Genomic DNA, 12,657 nt, shown 5'->3' on the forward strand with positions numbered 1-12,657 from the left:
AAAAAATAAATGAATCCCTGTTTTGCGGTGAAGTGTCCCTAACAGCGCTGCACAATTAACTATAGAAAGTGTAGAGCAAAGCCTGGGAACAGAGTGTAACAGAAAATTGACATTTCTATTACTGTCAAATACTTATTTATTGTGGGGTATTTATTTACTCACTTCTAGTTAGATCGGTTCACAGAAAACCAGTCCTACCTTTATTATGCTGCAATCACAGCTTCCAGAGCTGCAAGGCTACGTTAATAACACGGAAAGACTGCAGAACTCAGATATGTTCCTGCAGCTGGCCGGCTTAAAGCAGTGACATTTATAGAGTGCTTTTGGGAGGCATCTGCTTATTGCAAAAGCAGTGCTGGTGCCTGACACTGGATGGATCCTCTTGAAACCAGCCCCAGCCTATCCACTAGCTGCACGGCAGAGGCATGCCCCAGTTCCTCACGCTTTGAATATATTTTAGGATGCAAATCCTTCTTGTGTTGTGCTGGCAGGATTTGCTGCCAAGACAGAGTAACCACCGAACTTGCCAGCTTCAAACGACCTGCAAAGAGCCCTGAGCTTTCTCTGCACGTATTTGAGTAACACATGGGTGATCGTCCCATCAGATGGATGCAGCAGAGCAATGCCAGACACAAGCCAACAAGCCCATTGGGGCAGACACATGAGGGCCTACTGCCTGAATCACAGTGCTATTGAAAGCCATGCTCCTTTCTGATTTCTGCATTGCTGGATTCAAAATAACAACATTTGCTTTTCGAGTTCAGGGTTCCCGCAAACAAAATGTTGACAGTGGATTTCTAATGCAATCAAACAAATAAGACCTTGGCTACCTTCAGGTTCTGCTGAAAGTTTATCAAGAGATTTCATAGCCTCAAAACCAGTAGTGTTGAGCTTGTTTAGTCTAAGAAAAACAAAGCCTGGAAGAAAACACACTCACTGCTTTTTGACACTACTTTCAGAAAACAGCCTGATAAGTGCACTGAAAGGAAATACGTGGTGTCGGTCAATAGCAAAAATACTTTGACATACATACCCCAGTTACCACAGAAATCTCTCTGTGCTACAGGTTGTGCTGTATAAGGTGCAACTGGATTTGTCCCTTGTCTCCTCTGGCAGACACAAGATGTAAGAACTGAGATGGTCTTTCTCTTGTTTTATTTATTAAAAACAAGAGCTTTCATATAGCATTACTTCTGGGTACTTACTGGCTTGTGCTTTTCACACAACATTTTCTTTCTTTGTAGGAACTCAGTCTTACAACAATATTTAGAACAGTTGCAGACTTAATGCTCACGCTTCAGCATTTTCATTTGGATCAGAGACAGCCAGACTCCCCGACTACAAATAAGTAATTTAATATAGTGCTTTTTACAAATTAAAGAAACAAGAATGTAAAAGACATAAAACAATCCAGTATGATCTCAGCACAACAATATTTTTACGGCAGCACAACTAAGAGCTTCAGGGACTGAATCCTGACTAGAAAGCAGAGTAATGTCCAGTCCATTGCTTCATTCTCTACCTCTATTTCCAGGCTTTGGAGACAAGGCTGGTATCCAAAACAAAGCTATAGACAGCTAGGAACCAGCTAAAGAAGGGACTGAAGGACAAAGGCCTTTGTGATGAATGCTCAAGGTTGTTTTGGCACTTGACTGAACATACAAGGAGAAACCAGGTAGTGCAAGACGTTACCAAAGATGATGCCTAAAGATGCTGCACAGCTGGGTATCCAGTCAATAAACAAGCTGTTCAGCTTCTCGCTACCTGCATTATGTTTTCAATTGGTCTTCAGAAAGTTGCGTTCTCTGGCCTGGCTTAGAGAAAGGCCAGAGATCTGGCCTACAAGATCTGTAGGATTGTGATGCTGTATACAAAGAACAAATAAATGTTACAGTAGTTCCGTGCCATGTCTAGTTTTACAGCTGTGCAATCAGATTTCAGGCTTTATTAGAACAGTACTTAAGCCAGAATGCCTCTCATCACATCTTCTGCTATAGTGCCGTTCATTGCCTGCACAGAACCTTTTCTAGTTTTTAATTTCAGTTAACACTGGGGGAAAAAAACCCATAAATTTAAGCATTAACAATGACATTTTTGCAGTGCCACTTAGAAATTTAGAATCTGAACTGCTATGGAGAAATTGTTTTAAACTCAGATTATCTTTTAATTTTCCAGTAAGAAAAATAGCTGGAGCTACATAAATAAAAGTTACCTGCGTGCAAACTCCTTCACAGAGATCAATATATTTAATAATAAACCCTTATAACAGTACTGATATTCAGAAAGGAAGAAAAAAAAGAGGGAGAAGTTGCACTTTAATTTTAGTTCTCTGTAATTTTTGGAATTATTTTCCCTACTGGCATCCTTACTGCATCAGAGCAACTTGAAAAGGAGAGGTCAGAGACAGCAGTAGAAGAGAAAGAAGGAATAGGAAGGTGAGGAAATGCAGTATTTGAACCTGAACTACTGCAATTCATTCCATAAAGCAGATACTGCAGATTTCTAGGCTCACTGGTTTGGTTTTTCTTTACTCCTTCTGCATGCCATAAACATTTCCCATGTAAAATTAAACCACATAATCTCATCCTGAATGTACAGCATAGCAAAAAATTGTACTCACCGGTATGAGGTTTCTGGAAGCAAATCACAAATAACGTAACTCGTAATATTTCCTATGGGAATGATGATGTCACCAAGGTCAATGTTGTATGAAGTAATCTCAGCTCCATTATTGCATGGCTCTTCCCAGTTCAATGCAAGGCACACAGAGGCTGAGAGCTGACAGGCATCCACATGCTCATCCTCCAGCACAAAGAGTGTAGAGACTGCGTCAGGTACAGATGCGGGGATCCTGCAGGTTACCAGTTCACTGTAGGGTCCAGCTCCTGCCTGGTTAACAGCCTGTGTGCAACAATAAGGTTATATAGAATAAATGTTCTCTTTCACATGCTTAGTAAGTTTTTAATCACAAACTGTGCAGCCTGAAACAGCTCCATGGATTCCTCAGAGAGGGCACATCACCAATTCATTCTCCAAAGGATGATTCGTACCCTCTACCTGGATTAGGGTAATTAATATCTTCCTTAGTTACTCAGGAGTGTCAGTCAGGAAAACTGGAAAATACATTTAATCAATCTTAACAGTAACCTTTGAATCAGCAGCAAACTTGGTTTGGTAAGAGGTAACATAAGAGTCAGTGTGCTGCCAGTAACAGGTGACATCACAGTGCCCGGCAAACTGGTTACCTAAAATTATCAAGTTGCTCTGCATAAAAACCTATTTCTGCACTATGGAACATGACATGCTTTATACAAGTAAAAATCCCTAAATGTAAGGGACTTGTTGCGAGTTGCACAGGCTTCTAGCTCAGACAGCAAGCAGTTAATTGGATGCTAAAAGTTTCTGGTATAAGAATATACCAGCTCAGCATGGCACTAAGCCTATGACTCAGATTTCCCCAGAAGTCACAGGTCACTAGCAAGAAACCACCCAAGTACATAGCTCAATATTTTCCACTGGATAGGAGGCCAAACAATTACCAAGCTTCTCATCTTGATTCACGGATCAAGGACCCCAATAGAAAGCAAGGTTCAAATTCTGACCCTTTTCTGCTCATTAATTAGAGGCTGATGCCTATGCAAGCTCAACATCACACAATTGCACGGGCCCGTTTTGCCTTGCTGACTCAGTCAGCGCTATGTGCTGTGCATGCTGCACTGTTACCTTCTCACCACCGTGCAAAGAATTACAGAGCCATTCAGGCTGGAGGGGACCTTGAGACATACCTACTACAGCTTGCTACTCAAACCAGGCCCAAAGCTGAGTGACAGGTCACTCGTGCCTTTGTCCAGCTGCACTACAGCACACAAGGTGCAACCCTTCAGAAACAGCTTTTGGTGTTTCAATGTGTTGTCCACCAGCCGATTCTCCGAACAGATGACAACCTGGACAGCCTATGCTTACAATCTTGCCAGTAGGACTATGGTGGCAAGGAAAGGATGCATCAAACACTTGTTTGGTTCCTTGCCTATGCTGGGCAATAGTGGCTTAGTACCTATTTTTTTTTCTACTACGCATAGTACAAATACAAAGCCATGCTCTGTTTTTCCAGGAGGTGTTTTATTCAACTGAAGAAACAGATAATAAAGTTAGATTTGTCAGCCCTTAAAAAGCCCTTCAAAACAAATACCGCTCCAGGGACATCTTCCTCTGAGCAAAGCACTCCTAGAACTGTTAAAAGTGAGCCTTGTTCTGCAGTCTGCCTCTAAACCAGTGTTTGGCAATCTGTATCTTGCTCCAAGCAATTTATTTTTAGTGGTGCTTTTAACTGCTTTATTAGACAACCTCATCATCATAACTGATGGGAATCTCATTCTTCTTTGCTTCCTAGATGCTTCCCCTGCCTAAATGACATAATATTTCCCTCTGCAGATGCCACAATTGTTTTCAGGAATATTCATTACAGGAAAAAAAGTTGAGCAACAGTAAAGACAAACTGTCTGCCCTCAAGATACATATGCATGATTCCTCAATTCTCTCTTTTTATTGGGTTACTGTAGATGGAGATAGCAGTATTACGTGTTTATTAGAAGACTGAATAAAAGTAGTCTGGGAAATCTTTATTTTGATAAAGTGACAGAAATATTTTTTGCTAGAGCTGCTAAGAGACGTGAAAAAGAACTGTTATTCTCACCAATAAAAAAGCAGAAATTTCTGACACGATTCAACTCCTCTTTGTCTGTAACAAATACTTCATTAATTTTCATATAATTGCTTAAATGTTGCAGTGTATCTTATATTGTGGTTTATCTGACATGCATCTCCATAAAACATAGACTGTCTACAGGATGAAGCCCTCTAGAAAGCAATGCTTGGGTCACCAATAGATTTCAATAACATCTCTTAGTGCTGTTGGGCATTTCATTTCACTCCCATCTATGGAAGAAATTACACTAGCCTTGTCAAAGCCGAGGTGGATGAGTGCAACACTTCTATGGCACAAAACATAAAATTAACGTTTGCTTGAAATCAAAACCCCATACAGCTGTCTGCTTCCATTTTTAACATCAAAATCTCCGAGTTCCCCACTGTTCAACTACAGAAGTTCTCTCACCGTCACTTCCCTGCTCACTGGGTTCTGAACACCTTCCTTCTTGAGCAAACAGATACACCTTACAGACTTCCAAGCTACCCATACATGTTCATTCAACAACGTTTTTCCAGCACTGCCAGAGCAAGGTATACAGCAATTACAAGATTGCTAAACACAGCTGAGCATAATTAGAGGTGTTGGGCACTTGCTCTTTGGCAGTTGACCAACTGCTCAAAAGCTACTTAGTAAAAAAAAAAACGTCAATGTCCTGTTAAAAACAGCTGAGAAGGAAACACTTGACAGAAGCGTGCCTCCCTGATCAAAGGAAAGGCCCTGCGTGGTCCACCTCCTGCCAGCTGGGTGGGGGTACGAACCTTTGGTTGGATTTACTGGTGATATTCTGTCTTGCCATACAAATAGATCTTCTGGAACAGAATCTTGTGCAAAATTTTTTCCCTACTTTCACTTTGCTTTGCATTTATTTTTCAGTGGACATAAAGGAGAAAAGAGTAGAAGTAACACTGAAGATGTAAGAGAAAACTGTAAAGATGAGGACATTCCTTTTGGCACCTGTGTGCATAACAATCTACTCAGCTGCTTTATTTGATAAATGAAACAGATGTTGGAGTTTATTGTTTAAGCTAGGGAATCTTCAGCATCCACTTGGGAGGTAAATGTTTACACAATAGCAAAAATTTGTTTTTTAAAACACTCTCATTTTGTTTTACCATCAAAGCACAAAATAGTTGTTGAAAGTATCATTCACTGAAAATTAAGAACATTAAACATGCAAGATGCAAGTTATTCCAACTCTCTTGTTGGAATAACCTGTTGATCACTTGAATAGCGTTGAATCTAAACCATATTACAACAGCCTGCATTATTTAAAATAAAATGAAGGTTGCAGCTGACTTTCAAAATATATGTAAAATATATAACTTCATAGAGTCTACTTAGGAAAAATAACAAAACACAGCAGAAAGTAACCACGATATTAGGTAGCAACGCATGTAAAAGCTTGCAGCTTCCATACCTGTAGCCTACAGCAGTACTGCACTGCTGCCGACAGCTCACTTATTTCAAAACAGGTATCTGTGCCACTATACACAAGTTGTAGAGATTCCTCATCTTCTCCCCACTCTAATCTGTATTCAGAGATGTCAGCACCAGAACACTCAGGACTCTGCAACACAAGTATTTGTATAATTTGATTTAGAAATGAGCATGGCACATCTTTGTGTTTCACTGGGTAAGAAAGAAACAACCTGAAAAAAAAAAAACACTCTTATTTTGAAATTAATGGCACTACTACCACTGCAAATTGAAATGCCCTGAATTAGTGTTCCCCTAGTAGGTTACTGAGACAGTCTAGTTCTGCACAATATTTACCTGAAAGAAATAGACAGAAATGAGAGCATATGCAGCTACTTCACTTTTCATCACAACACTCAGTAATAAATTGCCTTTCAACTGGCTTGGCAGACGCACAGCTGTGGAGAATGCAAAAAAAGCATCAATCTAGTCAATCAGAACATCTCTGGAAGAGATGGCCTTTGAGCCTGAAGTAGTTATTCACGCTACTGAGAAAAGATTGACCTCAAAAGTCATGGCAACTTATCTGAGGTTTTCAATGCAAGTCAGCCATCAAGCTAATGCACAAAACATGGGACAGAGAAGGTGGACCTGGGTACATTAACATCCACACGAAAACTCATGAACATCAGTAACTTCCTTGTCATCAGTGGTATCCTTTTGTGGAGGGCAAGTCAAGCTGCATGGCTGAACAGCTGCACTTCTGCGTTTCAGCTATGACTTATTAAAGGATCCAAAGTCTAAGATGGTGAAGCAAGGAGAAGGAATGCATACAGACTAAAATAAAAGTAAATATTTGGGGAAGAGACAAATAATTTTTGAGGAAGAGGTAAATTGTAACATTTGTGCTGAGTTCATCTCATATCAGAGACTCCACATTCACTCAAAACAAAATATTTGCCTTCATAATTCCCCCCCAGGGCATTCTGACATGCTAAAAGTTTACAGAGTGCATGTTAGACAGGCCAACACTACCATGTGACACCAGTCTAGGATGTCCTGTGTTCGAATGCTGGTCCAGATGGCTCAAGATCAACCTTATGCAATTCTTTAAAAAGGAGAAAGGATGGCTTTTGATAATAGAAGGGTTTCTGCATATAATTTTACCGCAAATGCTTTTTTTTAACTAAACCAGTTAAAATTTCTCGAGCTACTTTTCAAGTGTGCACTAACAACATCAGTTTGGACAAGGAAAACAGAAATTAAACAGCAAGAACACGCAACCTACCTCCCAGCTTACAAGTACACGTGCATCAGAAAGGAAGGACAGGGAAGGTGCTCTGCACTGGCCAGGTGGTCCTGCTGCTGTGGTGATTTCTGTAGCTTCCGAGTATGGCCCGTACTAGAGAGGAACAATTTGTACTTGAATACATATCAACATACACACATCTCACATTCCACAAGGCTTTTCAAGGACAGCACATAGGAATTTTCTCAATGCAATAAACAATCTGAAAGGTAAACTGGGCTTCCAGCACTCAGCGCTAAATATCAGAGCATTAGACCATGTGAATTATTGCGAGGTTATAATGTGAGGGATGCTTAGGTATCAGCAGACAGCTCTTTGGCTGCTCCAGGATATCGTCCTGTGCCACGATGACTGCCTGTGAAAGCCAAAGCCACTTCCAGTTTACTGAAGAGTAGGAATGTGTGCTCAGCAATAGAAAGCTGAGAAGCAGCTTGTTTCCCTCTACCTTACTTCCAGGTATTCCCACATCTATGCCATAGCCTGGCTTTCTCTTGTGGCTTTGAGGAGGACAGTGGAGGTGAAATCCAGCTCCTTATATATAAAATGCCTGCCACATGTTAAATGCAAAATGATGGCTTATGATGGAGATTCAGTCTCGGTGTACAGCAGCAGCATGTCACCAAGTGCCACTTTACCCAGCTGTCATGGAGGCCTCTGTGGGCAGCTCAGGCAACTGCTCAGAGATCTGAGCCTTTGGTAAAAGAATCAGCAAAAGAAAAAACAAATTTAAACAGCCAGGATAGCTGACTTCAGCCAGCAGGGCAAGCACAGGAGAACTGGGACCGTGTGAGTGGGATAATAAATTTTGTTCGGTACATCCCCAAGCTAATTAGAAACCATTCTCCAGAACAAAGGAATGTTACATATCAGCAATTAGAGGAAAAACACTGATACTTAATATTTTGGAATGGAATACTAATAAGTGTGTAAAAATGAACCATTATGAAGGCTGAACAACACTAAAATTTTTGTTCCAGACAGCCTCTCAATGGGCACCTGTCAGTATCTCTGCTAGCAAGGAAGGCTAACATTCATTGCTTCATCTGAATTACAAAACGTACAACACAAAGAAATCTTACATATTTAAGATTTAATCTGGCTGTTTCTTTACATTACAGGACAGAGAAAGGCTATTTGGTATGTCCTTAGAAAGATGTAATTTTACAAGGAAATCATAAACTGCACATACCCCACCATCGTTCAGAGCTCTCACTCTGAACCGATACGTTGCTCCAGGGAGAAGGTTGCTGACCGTGCACTCCAGATCAGGACCATGGTACACTTCAGAAACAACTTCTTCTGGTTCTGTCATTTCTACGCTGTACTCTGAGATGGGACAGCCACTTTCTGATGTAGGGACATCTAAAACATAAACAAGTCCCTCATTAATAACATAATGCATATTATGAGCAACAGTTTCCTTCTTTGATAGATGCCTTACCTGCAATACCTCCACCACATGCACAACCAGCATACATTAATTACTCATAACCCTAAACCATTCATCAGGTCAGACTGCCACATGGAAGATCAGCAGCTCCTCCGAATGCTTCTTTCACACTGGGAAACTGTGCTTGGTACCAGAAGGTGCCCAGCTACTTTTTAAGCAGAACAAAGTAGTTCCTCTTCTCAACAGCTGTTTTTGACCCTGCACAAAGAATGGGACTGAAAACATTCCCTCTGGGTCAAAGACAATTTAGGAGGCATGTGATACTGGGTCTGCCTGACCAAACCTTGGCTGCTTGGCTGTTGTTGGACACAGGGTAGTGAGGGTCACATACACTCCAAATCTACTACTTACACATGGGATTTCTGGCAAAGCCTCGCTAACACCTCATAAAAATACAAACCGCTTCCATTCTCAAACTTCATTAGTCACACTGCTAACATTTATGAGATTCTAAATGTCTGTACAATGATCTAAACCCTGCGCTTCACTTGGGATAACAGCTTTTTGCAAACCTGAATTTGTATCCCACATCTGTGTTGGTTTTGCTATAGGGATCTTTTCCACCATGAAAACAACCTATTCAATAGACCCATTCCTATGGCTTACCCCATTGTAGCTGAACTTCTTTGTGCTTTGGTTTCCCCAAAACTCTTGGTGGCCGGCAGGGACCTGGTGCAACACTTAGCGTACGGACAGGTAAACTTTCCGAACACTGGAAGAGAAACAGAGCTTAAGTTAACTCTGTGGTACTTCCAGCACCTGCAAAGCAAACCACGAGTAGGAAGTGATAAAAAAAAAACTTACTTTGTAGAACAACTATTTCTAAGATTTCATATAAAAGTAAAGGGTAAGAAATGCTACCAAGCATGTTTCTTACAAGTGCAACTAGCAGAGTTCTTCCATTAGCCTACTGAAATTTAGAGCAAGAAGTATATTTATTCTGCCATAGGGAAAATGTTCACCTTTTAGAAGCAGAGATCATTTACCACATCCAGCAGATAAATCTCCAAAATATGACAAAAAATGAATAGATCTTACTGTTAAATACTACTTACCTGACTGTGTCCACCAGTGCTGATACAGCATGCCCGGAGTTTGTACAAAGTGCCTGGTTTCAAGTGAGTACAGGTATATTCTGTAGCCGATCCACTATAAGCCACTTCCCATTGATTTGCTAGAAAATTAGATATATCCAAGTTCAGAAAAGCACAAATGCAACGAGTTTACTCATGTCAAAAAGAACATCTTTAACATGGTTTTCCACGTGATTTATTTCCTGGAGTCATGAATTTTAATATTACTATGAATATTATTCCTGCTTCAAGACATATACACCCAGACACACATACACAGAAATAAACACAAGGAATACATACAAATACACGTATTCCTAAAACATATTAAAATAAAGCAGTAGGTTCAAGTCCTATAAGGTAAAATTCCACTTGTCATGGAGAAAAAGAGCATGTTTAAAGCTAACCAACCCTTCCCCAGGAATCCTGTAAATGTTAAGGCTGTAACTCAGTTTCAATCACCTCTGCAGCATATTAATAACAGCCAGAAGGGTCACTATTTCTTTGCAATAGTCAAAATGGATTGAAATGAAAACTTGTTTCAGTTTTACCTTCCGGACTTCCTTGAGAAATCTCTAAGAGATACTTCAGGATTTCCGAACCCCCATTATCTTGTGGAGGATCTAAGAAAGATGTTAGTAAATCAAGATAAGGAATGAAATACAACAAAAAAGATTACAAAAACTGTTCCTGATTCTGCTCCTTCTTGTCCACAAACCACCTCCCTCCAACTCTACCCACAATGAGGAATTCATAGCAGAAGCAGACAGCAGAATTTAGCTTCCAGAATAAGGTAGCTGGCTAATGTTTTGTAAAAAAGCCACAAACAAAACACATGGAAAAAGCATTGAAGAAGATAAGATATAGATGCTTGTTCCATTGATAAAGGGAGCAGCTAGAATGAGAAGCAGCATCTGCAACAAGACGTAAAATGGTAGGCAAAAAAGCCTGAATGCAAACTTGAATAAAAGTCTAAGTTCATTAGCTAAAAAGAAGCAAATATCCCGATTCTTAAAGTGCAATTGCTTTTACACATCTTCCAAAATACACAATTAAGCTGATGAGATTTCCAAATAGATGCTACTTTGTGTATTGAGAAGCAGTATGAAATCCACGCTCCAATATGTATTAACAGAACTACATCCGAATTCAACATTCAGTATTATGACTGTCCCAAAATTGCCTATGAGAAACCACACTGGCTTACCCCACTTCACACTAAAGCCATGAGATGTAATCGGCCCTTTAATGATGGGTCTGGTCGGAGGTCCCGGCCTGTCAGGGCTTGTTGTGCAGACCAAAACTTCACTTGGAGAACTTTTTCCTTCCACATTAGAAGCAAACAGCTAGGAAAAAAAGAAAAAAAAAAAGAAAAAGATAACAAAGTTAACATTGTTTCCTGTGACAGTTTTGCACAGGATACATATCACTAAAGAAAACAGCATATCACATGCCAGAATAGCGTGTGGGATGTTAATAACAGCTGATTGTCAGCATCATTTCTCCAGAAACCACACTGATTTTCCAACCTCTTCACCAGCAACAGATGACAGTGAGCTTAAGGTTACAGCATTATTGTTTCTCTTGCCTTAAAAAGAGAAAATCACATGGCAGCTGACATTACCAAGTCAGCTTTCTCAGATGAAAATCATTCGTCTCTTCCCAAAAACTCCTTCTGGTGAATTCAGTGTGAATGCTGCTAAGGGATGACATGGGGACTTGGCCAGGAGGCAGAGGAGATCAGGATCATACAAGAAACCCCAAATGGTCTAACGCTGTGTGGCTGCTGAGAGCTGTGTTAGCTCATACGAGTCTCTGGGACACAAATCTGCTGCCAAGGAAGTGAGTAATAAAATATTTATTGTAATTGCTAATAGTAAATATAAGCTAGAAGGAACTTTTCCACTTGGAGAGCTCTGCTATTCTCAGGAATGGACAGTTCTATGCCCCTCTCCTAAAAGAGGATTCTAGGGAAAACAATTTGTAATTTTTAAGGCCAAAAAAGTAAACTGACATTCTCCAGCCTGTATATGCTTGCCTTAGAGAAGTCATCAAAGCCAGTATCAGCTCATTGTTTCTCACTGAATTTGTCTGGCTCTTAATTTTCTGCACATGGAAATTTTACCCTTCTAGTTTGCTAAACTGAAAAGCAGTTACAATATGGACATCCCTACTGACCTGCTGCCCTCCTCATCCCTGCTTCTTTATTGCTTATTGCCACTTTCTCTAATTATTTAATCATCTCTCGGTTCTTTCTCTGACTCTTCTTCAATTTGAGACATCCTACCATGAATACCAGATAGATGACAGGGACAATCAGCTCTAGGGAATCAGTTTGATATACAAATGTAATAACAACCTATTTATAACTTACAAGGAACTTACATATTCCTTTATTTATACTTCTGAAGACTGCAACTAACCCAGCAGGAACTGAAACTTCATCTTAAACTGACTTCATTTGGGATCTTTGACACTTGAGAGTCACTGCTTCCCCAGCCTTAAGTCCCTCACCTTCTCATCTGCTTGCTAGAAATAGAAATGAAACTCTGCTTTCAAGTCACTGATAAAATTACTGAGCAATACATACCAGAGCTGTTTTCGGGGGAACCTCACTAAAAACAGTCACTGATCTGCATAAATGAAGTTCCTCCCTACCCTTTGTTCACTATTACCTACAGTCCCATAACAGTCCACCACC

The 12,657-nt window shown here is 40.3% G+C and overlaps 1 protein-coding gene across 1 annotated transcript in view; it reads right to left on the minus strand.

Annotated features, from left to right (window-relative positions):
- The window catches only part of FNDC3B (fibronectin type III domain containing 3B), a 136,039-nt gene that overhangs the window by 19,887 nt on the left and 103,495 nt on the right, over window positions 1-12,657 (minus strand). Inside the window, exons 15-22 of the mRNA XM_072344768.1 lie at window positions 11,164-11,302; window positions 10,508-10,579; window positions 9,939-10,057; window positions 9,490-9,595; window positions 8,623-8,795; window positions 7,413-7,526; window positions 6,126-6,275; window positions 2,621-2,901 (exon numbers count right to left, since the gene is read on the minus strand). Coding sequence (XP_072200869.1) covers window positions 2,621-2,901; window positions 6,126-6,275; window positions 7,413-7,526; window positions 8,623-8,795; window positions 9,490-9,595; window positions 9,939-10,057; window positions 10,508-10,579; window positions 11,164-11,302 — 1,154 coding nt within the window. The remainder of the gene's footprint in view (window positions 1-2,620; window positions 2,902-6,125; window positions 6,276-7,412; window positions 7,527-8,622; window positions 8,796-9,489; window positions 9,596-9,938; window positions 10,058-10,507; window positions 10,580-11,163; window positions 11,303-12,657) is intronic.

This window comes from Excalfactoria chinensis, chromosome 9, assembly GCF_039878825.1.
Source record: "Excalfactoria chinensis isolate bCotChi1 chromosome 9, bCotChi1.hap2, whole genome shotgun sequence".
In the NCBI taxonomy this organism is placed as follows: Eukaryota; Metazoa; Chordata; class Aves; order Galliformes; family Phasianidae; genus Excalfactoria; species Excalfactoria chinensis.